The sequence below is a fragment of the Nomascus leucogenys genome, chromosome 2 (assembly GCF_006542625.1).
Source record: "Nomascus leucogenys isolate Asia chromosome 2, Asia_NLE_v1, whole genome shotgun sequence".
NCBI classification, from domain to species: domain Eukaryota; kingdom Metazoa; phylum Chordata; class Mammalia; order Primates; family Hylobatidae; genus Nomascus; species Nomascus leucogenys.
The window spans coordinates 58,302,328-58,325,058 of record NC_044382.1 but is presented as its reverse complement, the minus strand read 5'-3'; the positions used below and the strand labels follow the sequence as shown (position 1 = coordinate 58,325,058).

The following is a 22,731-nucleotide window of genomic DNA, read 5'->3' as shown; positions in this document are numbered from 1 at the left end:
GTCATGGGGAGAGAAATCCTTCTGACTTCAAATCGGTTTTGACTATTAATTCTTTCCCAAGAGTAACGTGAGATCTGGATAACGTAGGTGAACTGGTAGTGATGCTGTGGTTGCTAAGAAGACAAGCAGATATGACAAGTAGATATTATTTTTAAAAATGAGGAATGTTGTTTAAAGAGTGAATAGCCCACTATTGAATATTTTTACCTTGTTTCTTCAAAGTAAATGTTCATATCATTCAGAATCTTTTTGTGTGTCTTCATGACCTCAGCAAAGACCCTGAAACATAGTGTGTCCCCAGTAGATAGGGTAGAATAAATCTATTAATTCACTTTTACCCAATAATTTGCCAACACTTCAGAATAACAAGTTAATCAATTGTATTGATTTTGAAAAAAAGAAAGTAAATTAATCTGTAGAATGCAATATTAGTTTCTAAACTGTGTGTGTGTATGTTTGATGAAATGACATAATGTGACTACTTTACCTGAGAAACTTCAACTTTTTTGTAAGAGACTATATATCAGAAAAGTTTAGGATTGAAATTGAAAGCAAATATATTTACCTTCAGGGTTTGACTCGGCAACTTTCAGATGACTGACCTTAGAGGAACTATACAACCTCATTAAATCGCTTTATAGCTGCAAATGGAAATACATGACAGTGTGGACCTCATATGGAGTTTGTGAGCATTAAATGAGATATGCCCTAAGTGTTCCACCTATTGCAAGCATAAAACTACTCAAAATGTTAGCCATTAGCATTATTGATGGTAATCAGATTTCCCATTATAATTAGAAGAGGATTATAAAATGGATGTTATGATACAGCAGAGTCTAGAAATAAACTTCTCTTTGTAAAATACCCCATTTTTTATAAGAACAAGTCAATAAAAAACTTGGGTAAATATACAAGTTTTACAATTTATCTTAGGTAAAGGATCTGTCACAGTACTGAAAAACAAATTTGGCCGGGTGCGGTGGCTCACGCCTGCAATCCCAGCACTTTGGGAGGCCGAGGCGGGTGGATCACGAGGTCAGGAAATCAAGACCATCCTGGCTAACACGGTGAAACCCCGTCTCTATCAAAAATACAAAAAATTAGCCCGGCGTGGCGGCAGGCGCCTGTAGTCCCAGCTACTGGGTAAGCTGCGGTAGGAGAATGGCGTGAACCCAGGAGGCAGAGCTTGCAGTGAGCCGAGATCACACCACTGCACTCCAGCCTGGGCGACAGAGCCAGACTCCGTCTCAAAAAAGAAAAAAAAAAATTATCAGAAATGTTTGGCACATAATCATCCATTAGTACAAAGGTTAAAAATTGTCTTAATAAGTATGGGTTTTGGTAGTAAGCATGTGAGTGTATCTTGGGGGAGGTGGTCATGTAACATGCTTAAATAATTGTGAATCAAAGATTCCTTCTCTTCAGTATTTATAAAATGTGCCATTAAATGTTAGCTTTTATTTCAACAAATTCCATGTACTTCTAATCATAGAATTTATTTTAACCTTTGCAACAGTTTGAAGATCAAGCGTTTTTAAAATTTTGCACAAAAGATAATAGCAGTTGAATAGCTCTCAGTTATTGCAACATAATAGCTTTTATAAAGTATATTTTAATAACGTGCTTTATATGCAATCTCCTTACAAGATGTTATAGATATAATATTTCATTATAATTCATAGTATTATGATGGTGGTGATTTTATACTTGTACGCATGAATAGTTTGTAATGCCTCACTGTGTTTTTTTCAGGGATATGTTTACTCTTAGATGGCTCAAAAGAAAGACGATCCTTCCGACTTGTGTCCATTTAAGGGTGGTCCTCAGCATTACAGAAGTCAACCTACTGTGTCTCACGTCACTGTTGAATTCGATGGGTTACTGAGGGTGGAGGTTCAAAGTTGGAGTCATCCTCAATATCCCTGTCACCTTGGTCTTCAAAATAATTATGGTATTTGCATGTGACATTTTGAAATATTAGACATGTCCATCTGTCAATATGGAATGTGGTTATCCATCATTTTATTCTACTTTTTCTTCTCCTTAAATATTGAAAAGTAAGTACCAATTAAACATATACTTTCCTCTATGCCTTCAGAAGGCAAAGCATTTCTCCTTCCACTTAGTAAAATCTATTCCTTCCTCAGGCTCAGTATTAGGATCAGTTTGTATGAATCAAAAATCATAGAGAAACAGAATGTTGGATTCCAAAGGGCACTAGAAAGTACTGAAGACACCCAGGTTATTGTACAGATGTGTAACATATGGCCATAGAGTGACAGGATTTAAAAACTGTCTCGCTAATTGCAATTTTAAAAAGCTTTAATTAATGACAAAAATGTCCAAGGCATGAACTGTCCAGAATAGTAACAACTACCATAATATTTAGTCCTCACTCAGTGAACTACGATATTACATCTATTGCTTAGGGGAATACCTAAAGGACAAATCTTACCAAGTAACTTTCTCAATGAGGAAACTGAGGCTTAACAACACTAACTCTCATGCAACGATACAAGCTGAGTATGGGGCTATTGTGACAGGTATTGAAGCCTGGCTTTGTCTAACTTCAGAGCAGAATCTTACTGTCACAATCCTCTAGGCTAGCATATTTCTCAATGAAAAAGATACAAGCCTGGACTCTTGACCAGCAGAGGTCAACAAAGGTATTGCAAGGTGGGATATTGCATATAAGCTCTTCATTTCAGGCAATAAAGATGACAGAAAAATAGACAAGCCACCGTGGTTATAACAATAAAAAAAGGTAGAAGCTGTGTTGAAAACTTGCTATTGGCTTCAGAAATGTATGCTAATCATCATTTTCTAATTCTGTATAAATGTGTGTGTCTGTGGATATGTGAATTTGTATACCTCCTGGTGTTTCAGACACAAGGCTATGGCTCATAAAAAGCATGGCTTGGGTAAAACAATATACTTTAAATAGTAAATTGTAAAATAGAAAATACTATTCTTTAAAGAGATTCAAATTAAGTATCTGCATTCAGTCAATCAATCTTAATGCTTACAGTTTTCAGGGGAGAAAGAGGAAAATCTCTCTTAGCCCAAGCCCTTGCTAGGTGGAAGAGAAAAGTTTCCCTTGTGCTGACCCTTTTATAAAATTTAAAAGAGAAAGCCAGAACCTTGTGGAGTTTACAGAGTAGCAGAAGGAGAGGATTTTGTATTTGCAAAGATTCTTCCAAGGCTCTAATTCCAAAGTAAGAACGCTTTCTTCTGCTACCTCAAAAGTTCTCTTGAGATAGAGGAGTCTTCAGATGCAGACTTTTACTTCCCTATCACATCTCAAGGAGCAGTTCCCAGGCATGCTGATTTTCTTTGTAAATGTGACAACACTTCCCTACCAGGTCACAGTACATAACTGTGTCCCAGTACTTGCAAAGCCAAGTGACACTCAACTGTGCTACCTTTTCTCACCCAAATCCAAGCCTAGCAAAGTATTCCTATAGGAAGACAGCTGCAAAAGCCTTCCTCGAACATTAGCAAAAGATTTATCCAATATTCTTGCATCTGTGGTTTCCTGGCCTGCGTTATGCAGCACTCACAATGTGGGGTGCTAGGCTATATTAAGGAGCACCATCTTGGATGATGTGAAGCTAAGAGGTCGCAAGGCAGTACAGGCTTTTGAAAATCTCATTCAATAATATGCCCAGGGAGGCCAGGCGCTGTGGCTCATGCCTGTAATCCCAGCACTTTGGGAGGCTGAGGTGGGTGGATCACAAGGTCAGGAGATCGAGACCATCCTGGCCAACATGTTGAAACTCCATCTCTACTAAAAATACAAAAACTAGCTGGGAGTGGAGGTGTGTGCCTGTAATCCCAGCTACTCGGGAGGCTGAGGCAGAGGAATCACTTGAACCCAGGAGGCGGAGGTTGCAGTGAGCCCAGATCATGCCACTGCACTACAGCCTGGTGACAGGACTAGACTCCATCTAAAAAAAAAAAAAATATGCCCAGGAAGAATGTCTATTATTAATGCAGGTTCTCAGTTCATATTTGCCAGTGTAAGTAGGGAAGTAGCGTAGTCCTTGGATTTAAAAGACACCACAGAAACCATGTGATTGGATGGTGCACTTAAAAGGATATCTCACTCAGGGCTTTCCTACCTTGCTGCACTGGCATGCTGCAAGATTTAGGAGTGGATATCTTAAGAGGCCTGCTCTGTAGGGCAACCTGGAACTGCAGTGTTAATCTCAACACACTTTGAATGGTGAAGAGTTACCCTATGGGTGGGAACACGATCTGTAATGCTGATGCATTCACAAAAGCCTCTAGTGAGGCAATATGATCACTAGAGAAAACACAAGACAAGGTGTTCAAAGGTCTGGTTTCTACTGTGGGTCTAATGCCATCTTAGTCATCCCACTTGGCCTTCTGGGTTATTGGGATGATCAAAAGAAATGCTTGGAAGAGCAAATGGTGTTCCATAAAAGTAAGCACTTTTCCATGAGAACGTTGCTCCTATTTCCACAAAAGCCCTTCCATGTGTAAAGAAACATAAGGAAGAATCAAGTAAATTGAGGGAGGGGGTGGCACAGTGTAGGCAGAGGAAGTATAGGTTTTGGAAATAAGCTAGTTTTGCATTCCAATCCCAATTCCCCACCTTATTAGCCAACCTGGGACAGTGACTAAATTTCTCTGAACCTATTTCTTTATCTGTTAAAAGGGGGTTGATGTTAATAGCCCTATCTCACAGGATTCAGGTGAGATCTAAATAAGAGTTCATGTATCCTGGAAAGTACTAGGTAGTCAAAAAAGTATTATTTTCCTTGGTTCTATCTATGTATATTCTCCAACTTCCACCTCTCTTGTTCTTTACCGAGCTATTAAAAATGTATTTGCTCACCCCATAAATATATACACCTACTAAGTACCCACAAAAGTTAAAAATAAAAGATTTTATAAAATGCATTTGCTCAAATATATTTGCAAAGTAGCAGAAACAGAAAACTAGCATTAGCCTTTTCTGTGGCTATTTTAGATCATTTAAAAATTAAGTTGTTTTTATACCCAAATATACTGGAAAGATAAATCTTGTTTTAAAATATCTTTTTCCAATGTTTCAAAAGCCCATTTCATAATTTTTTTTTTTTTTTTTTTTTTTTTTTTTTTTTTTTGAGATAGAGTCTCACTCTGTCACCCAGGCTGGAGTTCAGTGGCACGATCTTGGCTCACCGTAACCTCTGCTTCCCAGGTTCAAGTGATTCTCCTGTTTCAGCCTCCCAAGTAGCTGGGACTACAGGTGAGCATCACCACGCCTGGCTAACTTTTGTATTTTTAGTAGAGATGGGGTTTCACCATATTGATCAGGCTGGTGAGTGCTGAGATTACAGGCGCGAGCCACCACACCCGGCCCCCATTTCATAATTTTAGAGAGTTGTAGACAGATGTAAATTGTCCAAGGGCTTACCCATATGCCTTTTCTACCTCCCACGTCTCTTCTAAGCTGATGTCATAGTCTGTAGGTAGAAAGCATGTGATAATTTTATTTAAAGACTTATTATTAAATTATGATGCTTCACATCTGATTTGAGGTAAAATGGCCATGATTTACTTTCTAGTGCCAATTCCTAGAAAATATATAGGGTTAAAAAACAAAATTGGTCTCTAAAAATTCAAGAACAAAAAAAGATCATCATGTTTGTTGGTTCACTCAGATTGTTCCAACATCATGCCAAGTCCTGTCAGCCTCAGCTATTCGGCAAACATCTTGTGTTAGAATCAAAATGCACACCTTTCCAAAGCAAAAACGAAAAAATCAGAACCTGTGTGATCAGAAAAGTACACATAAAAGTATATATTAACACATCTGTCCAGGGGCTAAAAGCCTCAGTGGACCCCAAATCCATTCCATATGGCCTTTCTCTGCTTGCTTATCCTCTGCCTTCCCTTCTTCTCTCCGGGGACTATCCTACTCTCTTTCCTTCCCTCAGTCTTCATTTTTACTTTACCTCATTTTCTCTCTCATTGATTTTGATCCTCTGTGTTTCTTGAATGCTGTGATCCTGTGAAAATCTCTTACTTTCCGTATGTTTTCTGGCTCTAGGCTCCTTTTTAAAAATTTATTATTATCTTTATTATTATTATTATTACTATTATTTTTGAGTCAGGATCTTGCTCTGCCACCAAGACTGGAGTGCAGTGCTGCTAACACAGCTCACTGCAGCCTTGATTCTCCTGCCACAGCCTCCGGAGTAACTGCAACCACAAGTGCACACCACCACACTCAGCTAATTTTTAAAAATATTTTGTAGAGCTGGGGTCTTGCTGTGTTGCCCAGTCTGGTCTCAAACTCCTGGGCTCAAGTGATTCTCCTGCCTCAGCCTCCCAAAGCACTGGGATTACGGGTGTGAGCCACTGTACCCAGCTTAGCTCCTTTCTTATGTTGTATCGCTTGTAGTGTGACTTTTGCTTTGTATTTTTGGATTTCTGTCTCACCCTCTATTTACCACTTGGCTCTGTGGTTTGTGTCTCTTTGACACTGTCTTACCACCTCGTTTTGTTTACGTGTATGTGATGATGGGGAGCTGGGAGAGTCTCCATGTTTATTGTTTGGTCTTTCAGCTTTTTTTTTTTGCTTGTGTCTTTCCTCCAACTGGTGGGATGGAAGAAAAGATAGGAACATTTAAATGCATTCTTTCTTGGGAGTTTGATGGGGAGGGTCTCGCTGTGTTGCTCATGCTTGAATGCAGTGCCATGATCATACAGCTCACTGCAGCCTCCAACTCCTGGGCTCAGGTGATCCTCACAACCTTAGCTTCCCAATGCGCTGAGATTATAGGCATGAATCACAGTCTTAAATGCATTTCTGATAGTCTAGTTAGAATGTGAAATTTGGGTTCAGCTATAAAAAACTAAGACCTTTCTTTACAGTAAGAGTTTAATGACAGGAAAAACAGAAGAGAGTACTCGAAAAACAGTGGCCTTGATCAATAGGACCAGCCACTGCAAACATCTAATGATTTCTGAAAACACCTCGAAAAGCTGATTATAAATGTTCCTACAAAGTCAAGGATGCAATCAGAGGATGAGCTTTTCCAAAGCAAAGCTCCTTTAAGAGAAAAAATGATAGGATGTGCACACACACACACACACACACACAAGTATGACAAAAGGCAAACTGCAATGAGAAATTCATTTATACTTTTAGGTTCCTATATACACATTAAAAAAAAAAAGGAAAGAAAAACTCCACTATAAATAACCCTGCCACATTCTAAACAAAGCTTTTGAGTGGCTAGGGAGTCTGACTTGCTTCTAAGAGTTACAGGATTTAGTCATTTTTAATAGCATGTTTGCTCTTTCATCAAATTACTGTTCCTCAGAGTATTTGCTAAAGGCATAAAGGGGTTATTCTCAGTGGCCAAGGTACACCAGTAGCAGAGGACATGACCAGAACTGCTCAGGAGAAAGTCACCAAGATGTGGGCTGGAATGGAAGAAATGCAACAGAGAAGCACATATCTATTTGGAAAAAGACTTATAAAGTTACAAGGGGCGTCAGGGAAGTCACTGCACAGAGCTAAGTAAATTATAGATCCCACCTCTGAAGCCTCTGTAATATTGTCCACCAGCTCAGTTTCCAAGAGTACTGGGAATTGTTACTAAATTATTCAGCATTAACACAATTAGTTCAAGCAACTGGAGGGTACAAGCATTTTGTCTTCTTTTAGTTCCTGTCTATGTGTACAAGATTTTATTTTTCATTGCACTCTTCTTTTTGCTGTTCTGGTGATTCTCACTTTAAGAAGAACCTAGAAAATTGCTCAGTTTTGGCTAAAGATTCCAGTGAGCTCTCTAACTTTATGCTACAGCTCTGGCGTGGTTAAAAGCTCTGCCCAGCTCAGGCAAAACCAGAATCATTATACTCTGGTCACCTAGCCGGTGAGAATTTACTTCCATCCAAAAGTCTTAATTCTCTTATCTGCAAAATGGAAAATAATAACATGTTTATATTTAAAGCACGTAGCAAGATGTCTGAAATTTTCAATAAAACCGTTTTTCTCTTCTTGCTACTCCTTCTCCATCATTTTTTATTATTCGTCAGCACGATCATTTTTAATATATTTTTAAAATGAGAAAGCAAAACATCAAAATACTAGGCTAACCCCTATATTAGGAGAATAACCCCCAAATTGTGGTGTACTTGGTAGCAGCCCTGCCCGGGCCCAGGCTATGCCAATGTCCTCTCCTCTGATTCCCATAAAATAAATAAAACAGAGCCAGCACAAGCCTAATCTTCAAGGACATTTTTCTTTTCTTAAGGGATTTATGTGCACCTCTGTCCCTGACTTGCAAAGCCTATAGAGGTGCAAAAAATACGTGTGGTGGCTTTGTAATTAGAGAAACGTCTCTCATTGTCTGCTCAAATCTTACTAAACCTTTTACATTCTCGTTATGAGACCATACCTTTGTTTCCTTCCATGATCTCACTGTTCTCATCTGCAAATTGGGGTCACAGCCTAGCACACTGAGCACCTACCACATAAGGTTCAAATGAGATCGTGTGTTGCCATGGTAACAGGAACAAATTCTGTGATCACCAAGCTCAGGTTTGACTCCCGGCTTCATCACATAATCACTATCTGTCTCCCCTGCACCTTCTAGTGGAAATCACTATTCCCTTCCGTGACTTTCTTCCGATCTGGTAATGTGTATAATGGTACCTTTATCAGGGGATTGATGTGAAGATTGAATAGGCAAACTTTAATAAATTGTCAGCCATATAGTAAACACCCAATAGATACTATCACTTTATTCAGGTTACTTAAAATCTCCTTTTCTCTTGGGGGTAGGCACGGTGGCTCACGCCTGTAATCCCAGCACTTTGGGAGGCTGAGGCAGGCGAATCACCTGAGGTTGGCAGTTTGAGACCAGCCTGACCAACATGGAGAAACGCCATCTCTACTAAAAATACAAAAAAAATTAGCCAGCCATGGTGGCATATGCCTGTAATCCCAGCTACTCAAGAGGCTGAGGCAGGAGAAGTGCTTGAACCTGGGAGGTGGAGGTTTCGGTGAGCCAAGATCACACTATTACATTCCAGTCTGGGCAACAGGAGCAAAACACCATCTCAAAAACAAACAAACAAACAAACAAACCCTCTTTTTCTCCCCCATTTTCATGTCCCTGGATAATGTCATCAGTTTCCTGGTCTCAACCACAAAGTCACAGAAAAAAAAAAAAATGTATGCAACCCAGCTGGGTTATTCTTAGGATTAGGGAGAAATAAAAATACGCATGTAGTATTTTATTCCCTGCTGTTTCCCAATATTCCTCAGCCCTTCTGATCAGGCTTATTTGGATTCTGCTACTGCCTTCCATGGAAGCCCAGTAACATTTGATACTCTGTAGATTTCAGAACACATCTGCCGCATTGTGGTAAATACATATAGAGAAAAGGAAGTAGTCCACAGAACTGAGCAGACAACAGTTAACAGTTCTCACTGAGGAACTGAGCTGGTGGTAGGAGCATGGGTGCACACGCAGGCAGTGGCTTTTCACCATCACCTGCAATGTGGAAGGAGTCCCATCAGCCCACCATATTCATCACCCACCACGTGGGGTTCAAATAAAATCAACAGCTGTTTCCTTCCAAAACCTCACCTAGGGCTTTTCCAAACACTAGCCCCCTTGACCTTTTTTTAAAATTGGGTGGTATTCAAAAGTGACTCTGGCTGGGTACAGACAGCAAAAAAGCATGATTTGACCCACACAGGGGTTGATTGATGATTGGCTGATTTCCTAAAAACTAAATGTGTATTTCATTTTAAAGCCTTTAATGTGCATAAGAATTACCTGGGGGTAGTGTTAAAACACAGATTCTGATTCATAAGTCCGGGTGTACAGGTGTTGAATGAAATTCTGTATTTCTAACTAGCTCCCATGTGTTGCTGCTGGTGGTCTGCAGACCTCACTTTGAGTAATAAAAATGTAGTGTATTATATTTCTCCTCTAGGATATAACATCTAAAGGGATTCCTAAACATATTAAAATCTGAGGTTAGAGAGCCAGTGCTGATGAGAAAACACGCTCATATCTTAACTGAGTATTCCGATTTTTGTGCACAAGGCTGCCTATCGAAATATTGTGTAATGAAATATTCAAAGACTTAGGGACAGAAACATGGATGACCAAATTAGGCCAAGGTGTGTATGTGCATGCAAGTGGGTGAATTTAAGTTAATTATAATGGAAATGATATGTACAGATGGAAAATACTGAACTATTTTTAAAATACCACTGTCTAGCAAACATTCTTAGCCAGGCCAAAAGAAATTCTGTAAATGCTGTAACACTTTCATCTTTCTTGAATAACATGGTTCCATAAATAACTTTTCTAGGTCATTCCTATCTGTTGAAAAAATTACAAGCAACCTGTAGGCTCATTATATTATTTGAAGACTCATAAGATAGTTTCTCATTAAAAAAATCAAATATAAAACCTTCACATCTGGTTAATATCTGGTCTATTCCATAGTTATGGAACTTGTTTAATGTGCATTTAGCAATGCAGAAAGATTGTAGCTGTTCTTTCTCTCTTCATAGTTTCATAAAAATGATTAAATAAGCCTAGTGCTTTATTAATTGATGAAACTGGCCATACAAGTGTTTAGCAGAGGTGTAGTTTTTAAAACGAGATTCTATTTTCCAAATTTGTTTTACATTAAGTAACGGTCCCCAAGAATTTGCTATGAATGGATGGCATTGATGTTAAGATAATTGAAAAATATATTATTTTTTCTCATTTCATTTTTACATTTTAATAAAAGCGTATTAAGAAAATAAAATGCAGAAGATTATTTTTTAAAACTCATAATCCAACCACATATATTGGGGAAAAAAAGATTGAATATATTTATATATTTCCTTACAGGTTCTCCTGTATTGCTTTGTGGTATAGTTAGTAATCTGAACCAATGTCAGAAATTAACTGCTCAATTTTTTTAAGGTGGGTTACCTGGATATCACATACTCATTAGATATAATCATGCATTTGGGATTTTTTTATGATTCTGTGTTGTTTTCAGCTGGGGAAATCTTCACATCAAAACAGTGAATAGTGGTTATAGACGTGATTTGCATTCTCTTTAAATTAACTACCTAAATCAAGAGCATTGGCAATGTGTATGCATTTGTAGGGGTGAAGGTAATTGAAAAAATAGCAGTAGAATGACTAAAAGTATTGAATATGGGTGTATGGGTGAGCAAGATAATGGGCACTAATGGCTTATTATTTTTGTAAATTTGAATACATACATCTATATTCATGGTTTGAAGATAGATACAAAAATATTTAAATATATTTTTTCATGTTCACACACATATTTTAACAGATATATGTCAGGCATTCTGACTGTATCACGCATATATTTTAATAATTATTTTCTATACACATTTTATATCTTGCCTCTGATATTTACTAAGTTGCAACCACACTCTCATAAATCTTAATTTTTTAATGACTTTATGCTATTCTGTCATGTGAATATGCAATGAGTCACTTTCCAGTCATGTAGCATTTATATTTGCCCAATGCTTCCCTGTGAATTTCAGCTTCATACTTGTAATAGGAATCAATACTCTGAACTTGTTTTTTTATACTGACTATCTTGTTGCAATCTATTTAAAAAACAGAATTATATAATCTGATTGTGTCATCCATAAACATATGACTGCTATTATTTTGCTTCAAGTGGGAAAAATATCTACCTTCATGAGATGACTCTCAAATAGCTGACAAAATATGCAAGATTCTTCTTATAAGAAAGCTGAGAATTTACTTCTCAGAGCATCTACAAACATAAGCATCGATTATCCACTCTTTCTCACCTCATCCCTTGGTAAGGAATGAGATGAGCAGGGTGAGAGTCTGGAGCTACAGGAAAAAACAAAAAGGATTAACAGATGATTTGGGATTTTGCTCATGCACAAATTCAGCTAAGAAATCCTCCATGTGCATGTGTGTGCATGTGTAGGTGAGCATGTGTGTGCATGTGTAGGTAAGCATGTGTGTGCATGTGTAGGTGAGCATGTGTGTTCATGTGTAGGTGAGCATGTGTGTGTTTAGGGTTTCTGCTAATTTCTGCTAATTTAAATGACGAATATTATTCTCTTTATTTATATTATTTATATTAGCACCCAAAGATTTCCAACAGCTCTGGGATACCCCTATTTCTAAGTCAGGACATTGGGCAAGAGGGAGCCAACTCTTGTTGTTTGGCCAGGTTGAGACACGCGATGCTGACTTGCATTCCTGCCAAATTATTGGTGCACAAGGCTCTGTCTGAGTAGGTAGAAGCTTCATGGAACTGAAAGTGAATTTTTCTCACAAGGCCGAAGCTACAATTAAGCTGTGACTGTGTAATCCAGCGCTCTTAACATGCAAACGGCCAGCAAAAAATAATGGCACGTCAAGTGCAATTTTCTCACCAGTCGCAGACGCCGTAAACTGTAATATAGTGTAATTATTTGGCATCCTGTGTCCTTCATACTAAGCACCACCCAAACGATTTCCAAGTTACAGTGCAGAGGGAAGGTTAGAAGGTCAAATTTAAAGAGAGAAAATGAGTCAGTGCCTTGGAGGAAGAGAATTATAAATAGATGTGGCATTACCAGCAAGAGAGTTACATCCAAATAAGGAACAGCTCAGAAGCCCAGGTAGGAGGAAAAAAGGGAGGAAAGAGAGCAGAGAAGTTTATGTAAGAGAGAGGATTTAGTATAGAAGAACTATGACCACCTGCACAGCAGACTGTTTTTTTTTTTTTTTCCCAAAATAAAGCAATATAAGGAATTGAGGATCACAAGACTTACAGAACAAGGACTAAGGCAACTTGAGCCAAAAATCGATGTTACATATAACACACACACACACACACACACACACACAGAGGCTGAGCATCTCTAATACGAAAATCTGAAATCTAAAAAGCTCCAGCATCTGAAAGGTTTTGAGCACTGACATGACACCAGAAGTAGAAAATTCCACACCTGACTTCATGTGATGGGTCACAGTCAAAGCTTTGTTACATAAAAACGTTATTTTAAAAATTATAGAAAATTTCCCTCCGGCTATGTGCGTAAGGTAAATATGAAACACAAATGAATTTCATGTTTAGACTTGGCTGTGTTCTCCAAGATATCTCAATATATGTCCAAATATTCCAAAATCTGAAAATTATCTCAAATCTGAAATACTTCTGGTCCCAAGCATTTTAGAAAAAGGATATTCAATGAACATGTGGGGCGTGTGTGTGTGTGTGTTTGTGTGTGTGTGTATTCCTGTTCCATAGGGGTTTGTATCTTAAATATATAATATCTTAATCCCATACACTCAGAAGTGAGGAAATTGCACCCAACAGAAATGACGTTTTCCCCCAGTTACTTTGTAGTAGAATTAAAAGAGAAAGAAGCCAGATCTCCAAGAGATCCTTGGTTATCTTTCTAACTTGACACAAGAGACTTTAAGCCTAGTTCTCTGTGTTTCAGTGCAATGGACTGAATGTTTATGACCTTCGTATGTTGAAGTTCTGATCTTCAATTTGATGGTATTAAGAGGTGGATCTGTTGAAAGGTAATTTGGTCACGAGGGTGGAACCCTAGAGCCCTTCTGAAAGAAGCCCCAGAAAGTTTCCTTGCCCTCTTTCTACCAATGTGAGAATACAAGAAGATTGCAGTCTACAACCTGGAAAAGGGCCCTCACCAGAACTAACCATGCTGGCACCCTGACCTTAAAGACTACCAACCTCCAGAATTGAGGGAAATAAATTTCTATTGTTTATTAGCCACCCAGTCTATGTTAACTTATTATACAGCCAGAACTGACTAAGACAAACTCAGTTACCCTGACCCTCTCTCAGCTCTGTAAATAGCTTTGAGCATGCTATTTCCTCTATCGAAAATGCTCTTTTTCTCTTTATCCCTGAATCCTGGTTCAACAACAGGTTAATGCATATCAGCTTCCAGGTTATTTCCTTTGGGAAGATTCCATCCTCCCATAGAATAGGGCAGCTTCCTCTGTATATGCTTCAAGAGAACCACATTCCTTCACTTCAGAGTACTTATTTCAGTTTTCTTGTATGTTTCTTCATGTGATTATCTGTTTTAATGTCTGTCTCCCTCTAGGAGCTCATTAGTCCCATGCAGAAGGCATAGATAGATCTGTGTTTGCTCAGAGCTGAGAATCCACTGGCAATGAAATACTCTGCAGACAGTAGATGCTCAATAAATATTTGTGGCATGCTTGTATCAATCACCGTCCTGACTTGCAGCCAAGGGTTCTCATAATGACATCACGCTGTCTACCATAAAGAGTATCTGCACATTTTACCACAGAATAGTATTTTTGTGTTGTGTGCCAGATTCATCAAAAACCACCACAGGTTTTCTCTTTCCTAAGACCAGAACAAATAAGCATAATTGGGCTAAGTGTCCCATGAGCCACTTTTTTCTCTGTCACAGTTTCCAAAGAAAGTCAACACTGAGGTACATGGAGATGTGAATGCTCAATGTTTATGTGTTTATGAACAGGCTCTGCCCTGCCTTGGTCCACAGAGAACTGGAGGCAGGAATAGAATCTGTTTGACTGGTATTTGCTTTTCAGAAATCCAGACAAAACTTTCTGCTCCAGTTTGTACCATAAGCCCAAACACAAAAGTCTGAAGATAGTTGGAAGACAACGTGTTGCTTTATGACAGTGCTAAGAAAGAGTCTCCACAGAGGTAATCCTGCAGCTTTTCGAAAGAGAGTTGCTTAAACAAGTTAACATTTTCTTCATGCCCACTTCCTCAAAGAAAGACTTTCAAAATCAATACATAAAAAAAAATTTTAACTACCCATTAAACTATAAAATACTCATATGAAAGAGAGAACATGAAAGTTCCTTTATTGAAAAATGCCATTGAGCTTATATGACTATTATAAATTCTTCCATTATGTAGGTAAATTATTCATTTATTTTTTCATGTAAAGTATTTACTGAGCACTTCCTATATGCAGGCAGGGTTCTAGGTTCTGGGAATACAGAGTAAAGACCAAAGGGCTCAAAAATCCTTTTCTTTGTGGAACTTGCATGCTAGAAGAGACAAATAATAAACATAATAAGGTATAGAGTATGTTAGATAATGATTATCAGGAAGGAAAACAGTCAAGCATAGACAAAGGGTATGAAATATTAAAGGAAGAACAATTACATTTTAGAAGAACTGATAGGGAAAACCTCTCTAAGAATATGACTTTCAGGCCAGGCACAGTGGTTCACACCTGTAATCTCAGCACTTTGAGAAGCCAAGGCCGGAGGACTGCTTGAGCTCAGGAGTTTAAGATCAGTCTGGGAAACACAGGATACCCCATCTCTACAAAAGATTTAAACAAAAATAGCCAAGCATGGTGGTGCATGACTGTAGTCCCAGCTATTAAGGAGGGACTATTCACTTGTGCCTGGGAAGTCGAGGCTACAGTGAGCTGTGATTGCATCACTGGACTCCAGCTTGAGTGACAGAGCAAGACCCTATCTTAAAAAGAAACCAATATATGACCACTGACTTCATTCCATTACAACAGAAAATATAAAGGCTTATGTTGCTTCTGACCAAGGGAAGGATCTTACTCTCAGTCATCTTACTCTCTCCCCAATGACTTTGCATAAACTCCTCTATCTTGCTGGGGCACTTTACTTCCCACCCCACACCCCCGGGCCAGTGACTCTTCAAGACACACAGAAACATCACCTCCACACTATACAACATGTACCTGTGAAGGGGCTCCCAGAGTCTTGTTATTTACCTAGTGAGGTAATTGTTAATTTGTCTGCCACTCCAACTACAAACACATACACACACATGTACAATTAAGAATACAATTACAACTACAACTACTATATAGCAGGCACTGCGCTTCTATTATTTTCTTTACTCTTACAAATTCTTATTTATCTTATTTTCAAAATCCTTGAAAAACTTCAGTAACCTTCTCAGGGTTAACACCCAGAAAGTGGCCAAGCCCATATTCAAACCTCGAGAGAGTACATCTCTGATGCTAAGGAGCTTTCTCAGCATCCAGCTGCCTACCAATATACTAAAAACAGATGATGGATGCTGTAAGGTTATATGTGAAGCTCTGAAGAACCTATCATTCAAAAACTAGCTCTGCCCTTGAGCTTGAACTCAGCCTGCTAGGTCACAGGCCCCGCCATGGTGACTCGCAGGAGGACCTTTCAAAGAGCAGGTGTGCTCATAAGTAAGTAATGCTTCTCAGCCGGTTCCTGGGGGGAAGCTGGGAGGTGAAGTGGTTTAAAGAGTCGGATGTGGAAGAGTGTGCACAGAGGTAAAACACTGTAAAGCACCGGTGGGCACCCCGATACAGACATCTTCGCACTCAGCCTGATTCATAATCTGAAGCAGTCACCTGAAATGTATTTTTGGCTACGCTACAACCCAAGATCCTCCAAGGCTACAGTGTCATAATTCAGGAGCATTTTTCTTTAAAGGGAAATAGGTATGATGGGAAATGTTCGAAGAAAAGTTTTCCAGAAAATAAACTCTGACTTTACAATTGTTTGGGAATTGGTCATGGTAGGCAGCCATGAAAAGGCTAGATAAAAACCATCACTAAGACTCAAAAGCATTTTGGCTATTTCAAAATCCTAGGATTCACTGGCAACATTTCTGTCATTCAGAGAAGCATGAACGTCTCACAGGTCAATAAGTCACAAGAAGATGCTGAACGCCTGGTTGTTTACCTCTAATCTCTATTACTTCATGTAAGGAATGGAGATGAAATCAGTTATCAGATTCTGAGTCCAAAGCAACCCCACGTTAATTACTTTTTCTACTCAGATAAAAATGAAATGTTCTCCTGGGCATAGCATGTTTTGTTATTTACATTATGCAAGACACAGTCAGAGTGATATATCTTCATAAAAAGATAACTAAGAAAAGCAAGAAACAAAGCGTCCACTATGTAAATATGCATGTATTCCCAGAATTTCATATGGTATGAGAACGTCTTGCCTTAGGGCTGATTAAAGAAGTTCTGAATATCCAGAAGTAGGCATTTAAAGACCTTACATTCTATACTCAATAACTCGTTAAGTGTAAATTACAGTTTAAACTCCAGTTAGCTGGTTCCTAATATGTAATAAGGTATAGTGGGTGAAATAATGGCCATTGGAATTTCCAACAGGATTCAAACTCAGGCAGATAATTTACCAGCTCTGTGATCTTGGTTTGGTTTATTAATCCACCTAAACCTCACTTTTGTACCTACAAAAAAGATAAGATAATGCTGGTGAAGAAGCTCATATCCGCCGGGCGCGGTGGCTCACGCTTGTAATCCCAGCACTTTGGGAGGCCGAGGCGGGCGGATCACGAGGTCAGGAGATCGAGACCACGGTGAAACCCCGTCTCTACTAAAAATACAAAAAATTAGCCGGGCATGGTGGCGGGCGCCTGTAGTCCCAGCTACTCGGAGAGGCTGAGGCAGGAGAATGGCGTGAACCCGGGAGGCGGAGCTTGCAGTGAGCCGTGATCGCACCACTGCACTCCAGCCTGGGCGACAGAGCGAGACTCCATCTCAAAAAAAAAAAAAAAAAAAAAAAAAAAAAAGAAGCTCATATCGAAAACCCATGGGGCCAGATGTATCTTGGAATTCAAAACTTTTCATACTTCAGAAACATTAAGGTATATAAACAATATGGTAAGTAACACCCTCAGCAGGGTCTGGGGCAGCACCCTGTAATCAAACACATTAACATTTTTGCGGCAAAATATATGAACAGTCATAATTACGCATTACGACTATAATAGACTCAAGTCGGTTCTGCTCCCTGAGTTTGTATCAAGGATACAAAAAAATCTTTCAGATTTTATATTTTGAACTTACGAAAAAGGGAGTGCAGACTTGTTTTATAAATATATATTTGTATCCATACATGCAAATGAACATACATATGCATATACTGAAGGGGGGCTATTGTTCGAATCAAAAAGGTTGGTGCCCACAAAGTGCTTTTATAATAGTGTTCAACAGACAATAAACACTCAGTATTGCCCAAAATATAAGTTCCTTAAAGGCAGAGATCACTGTTTTGTTCATTGATATGCCTCCTGTGCCTAATAGAGCATCTGGCACATAGGAAAGGCTCAATAAATATCCATGTAATGATTCATGATATCTCCTTATGCAGGCTTTCTTCATCCAAGTAGAACCATATGAAATGAGAAACATAATCCTTGGGGAGGCTCAATTTCTTTTGCAAGACAATAGGGTAAAAGCAGTAATGCAATCAGAAGTTCCCAGTGAAACACAAAGAGTTAAGTCCTGAAGATCAGCATTTAATTCTCCTCCTATTTTTCTTTTAAATCATTGCATTTGGGAAGTGAATAACATTGGCCTGATTCACTTCTAAAACTTATCAAGAAAATCAATCATTGGCAGGCTCATAATTGGAATTATACCTACATGAAGATGTGCATCAAAATTAAAAGGAGCTTATGAACAGTTCGGAGGAATAAACACGTGTAGTCTCCAATAACCCACAGTGTGATTTTGGAAAGCAGGCAGCCCATGTCTACACAAAGAACATTTGTCTAACCTGCCAACAACAGCAAAACAAATGTAAGTCCAGTCTAACACACACATGCGCGCGCACACACACAGACACACACACACACTCCACTAAACAAAAATTTTGATTCTGTACATTTGATTTCACCTGACAATGGATGAACTAGTTTCCTATTGCAAAGTTTTTCAAATAGTACAATGCACAGTTAAGCATCCACTTTAAGAACTTCCTTTTCTCCATCCTAGGTTAATTATTGAAAAAGCAGATGATAAAACAAAAAAGATAAATATCTACCTGCAATTAGAGAGATCTGCATGGCCTTAAAATAAAATAAAACAAAATAAATTCTCAGGAATTGAAGTGGTAGGAATTCAAACTGAGAAAAGATGCATATCTCTTCCAAGTACTATAAACTAGAGAAAACGTTTGGCATGAGATCTCTCTCGTGTGAATGAGAAAAAAAAACGTTATTTGTTTATGCATTATATAAGCAGTGTTATATTTTATTGATAGCCGGGTGGAAGAGGTGGTAGGAGAAGCTTTCCCTACAAGACCATTTAAAACTGTTACCTTGGGATTAATCGTATTCCTAAAAGAACAACAGGTAAACTCACCAACCATCTGGCTTGAACAATTTACAGCTAATGGTGGCCACAACTAAAAAGAGTCTGGTATTAAACATCTTAAGACCACTAACAGACCCTGAAATTGAGATCTTAAAAACAAAGCTTACCCGGCCAACAAGAATCGGTTCAGGTCCAGAAAATTCTTCCAGGACAAACATTTGATTCCAAACCCAGCCTCTTTTGGAGCGGTTCAAAATTCGCTGTTCTTCACCCAGACTGTTTAGTTCCAAAGGGGATCCACTCATTAAAACTTGAGACTGATTCATCGGAGCCATGTAAATGCAAGGGGGAAGAGTAATCCATAATATTATTAATGGAGTCCAGAGATCCAAGAGCATTTCCGCTAGCCGTTCTGGCATGGTCCCACCAGTTAAGCAAATCACCACGAAAATGAGACAATTATTTTTTTTGTCTCCGGTCTGCAGCCATCCAATTCATCATGCAGTGCCGAGCATTTACTTACAGCTCTGCCACGTGTCTATAGCACGGGAAACAGACATCATCTAAGCAGCTTTTCTAAGACCACAATCCATTGGCTTTTCTTTTCATTGAAATTTCCTGCAAAAACAAGGAGGAAGAAAGATAAGGGTCTACTCAAACCGGTTTTCAAATAAAATCACTGCTTTTCAAAAGCACCTAATGTGAACAATAGTAGGCACTTCTCAAACTCAAGAGTTAAGAAAGTGGATCTGAAGAATTAGAATAAGTAAGCTAGTAAGTCCTTTAATTGTTAAGCTTTATTTAGATTTTAGTTTTCATTCGTAGCTATGTGACCTATCAGAAACTGGTTTGCGTAATAGAAGTTCTCTTTTTCCTCCTTGCTTCTTTCTTTCCCATCTCCCTCTCTTCGTTCTTTTCTTCCTCTTGACTTTCCTCCTCTCTCCATCCCTTCCTCTCTCTTTCTTCCATTCTTTTTTAACACTTCGGGGTGTATGCTAACAGAGCCCACTGGTCGAACACACTGTAGGCCTTTTATTCTTTTCTCTTTTTTTTTTTGTTTTTTACCTGTTTAAAAGACACATTTTAGTTCCTTTTATGCTAAACTCCATGAAATAACTAGCTTCGAATTAACAACATTAAAAAAATACAAATGAGAATGGGAAGGGGAATTTACCCAAATTTTTACAATCTTAGCTTCCAGGATTCATCAGAAGGGATTGCCCATTTCAGGATGCAGAATGCAATCCTCTGCCAGTGAGAGGTGACAGCATGCTGGCAGTCCTCACAGGCCTCACTCGCTCTCGGGGCCTCCTCTGCCTGGGCTCCCACTTTGGCGGCACTTGAGGAGCCCTTCAGCCCACCGCTGCACTGTGCGATCCCCTTTCTGGGCTGGCCAAGGCAGGAGCCGGCTCCCTCAGCTTGCAGGAAGTGTGGAGGGTGAGGCGCGAGCGGGAGCCGGGGCTGCGCGCGCGCTTACGGGCCGGCTGGAGTTCCGGGTGGGCGTGGGCTTGGCGGGCCCCTCACTCGGAGCAGCCGGCTGGCCCGGCTGGCCCTGCCGGCCCTGGGCAATGAGGGGCTTAGCACCCAGGCCAGCGGCTGCGGAGGGTGTACTGGGTCCCCCAGCAGTGCCGACCCACCGGCACTGCGCTCGATTTCTCACCGGACCTTAGCTGCCTTCCCGCGGGGCAGGGCTTGGGACCTGCAGCCCGCCATGCCTGAGCCTCCCACCCCCTCCACGGGCTCCTGTGCGGCCGAGCCTCCCCGACGAGCACCATCCCCTGCTCCACAGCGCCCAGTCCCATCTACCACCCAAGGGCTGAGGAGTGCGAGCGCACGGCGCGGGACTGGCAGGCAGCTCCACCTGCAGCGCCGGTGCAGGCTCTACTGGGTGAAGCCAGCTAAGCTCCTAAGTTTGGTGGAGATGTGGAGAACCTTTACTTCTAGCTCAGGGATTGTAAATACACCAATCAGCACCCTGTGTCTAGCTCAGGTTCTGTGAATGCACCAATCGACACTCTGTATCTAGCTCCTCTGGTGGGGCCTTGGAGAACCTTTATGTCTAGCTCAAGGTTTGTAAACACACCAATCAGCACCCTGTGTCTAGCTCGAGGTTTGTGAGTGCACCAATCAACACTCTGTATCTAACTGATCTGATGGGGACGTGGAGAACTTTGATGTCTAGCTCAGGGATGGTAAACGCACCAATCAGCGCCCTGTCAGAACAGACCCCGCCCCCCCGCCCCTGGGCTCTACCAATCAGCAGGACGTGGGTGGGGCAAGAAAAGAATAAAAGCAGGCTGCCCAAGCTAGCAGCGGCAACCCGCTCCAGTCCCTTTCCACACTGTGGCAGCTTTGTTCGTTTGCTCTTTACAATAAATCTTGCTACTGCTCACTCTTCGGGTCCACACTGCCTTTATGAGCTGTAACACTCACCGCGAAGGTCTGCAGCTTCACTCTTGAAGCCAGCGAGACCACGAGCCCACCGGGAGGAACGAACAATTCCAGACGTGCCACCTTAAGAGCTGTAACACTCACTGCGAAGGTCTGCAGCTTCCCTCCTGAGCCAGCCAGACCATGAACCTACCAGAAGGAAGAAACTCCGAACACATCCGAACATAAGAAGGAACAAACTCCGGACACGCCGCCTTTAGAACAGTAACACTCACCGCGAGGGTCCGCGGCTTCATTCTTGAAGTCAGTGAGACCAAGAACCCACCAATTCCGGACACACCAGGATGCTAATAATGAGTGAATAAAATTAGAATGCTCCCAGAGAAAAATTCTGTATTGTCCAGCTTGTATGGTATAATCAGGACAGTGTCAGGGTCCCCATTCTAAATGTACAGTTAAAAAGAAGATTTAAATTATGGAAAGCTCCCTTGGGAATAAAATATGGTAACAAATGTAATGTTCAATTGAAGAGATTCTGAAGGCAAGGGCACAAAAAAATCCCCATTACCTGAGGCGTCAGATACATTTTTTGCTCACCCTCAGCGTGGCAAAATGTGTTTCTTCCCTCTCAAAAAATATTTTTAAAGAAATAATGTTCACTGCAGATCCAAGAGAGAAGCTTTGCTGAATTAGACTAAATGGGAAAGTAATTTCTCAGGACACCCTCGGGGACAGTGTGGCTCAGGGAATTCATAAAAGGGGAGGAAACCTTTCACCTCTAGGTCTCTGGTTCCATTCTGGCTCAGAATAAGAAAGCTAGAAGGTCATTAACATCAGCTGGGCTGGTGAGTGGCCTTACTGAAGCCAGCTGAAAGGGGCAGACCCGGATTGTACTGCAAATATAGGCGATATCTGATCTAACAAGATGGCCAGTAGAATCACCCTGCTTGTCGTTCTTTGCCTGGGCTCAGCTCAATCACTGGGACTCTATAATTCAAAAGGTCTCAACCTGACGAGTGTAGAGGAGCCACGGCAAGCAGCAGTTGCTTTGGAAATGGAAGAAAAAAAAAACAGCTTTCAATGGGGAGCCAATACAGAGAAAACGGAGTCCAGAACAAAGTTTCCTCCTTTCCCTGGAATTGCAGAAAATCTTCCCCTTAAAACAGATTCCCCTTAAGTCTTTCTCTCATCCCAGT

The 22,731-nt window shown here is 40.2% G+C and overlaps 1 protein-coding gene across 2 annotated transcripts in view; it reads right to left on the bottom strand.

The window, feature by feature from the left end:
- CDH8 (cadherin 8) overlaps positions 1-22,731 on the bottom strand; it is a 378,266-nt gene that overhangs the window by 341,899 nt on the left and 13,636 nt on the right. For both annotated transcript variants that reach the window (XM_003263129.4, XM_030795969.1), the window contains exon 2: positions 19,312-19,762. In XM_003263129.4, coding sequence (XP_003263177.1) covers positions 19,312-19,563 — 252 coding nt within the window. In that variant the 5' untranslated portion in view covers positions 19,564-19,762. The remainder of the gene's footprint in view (positions 1-19,311; positions 19,763-22,731) is intronic.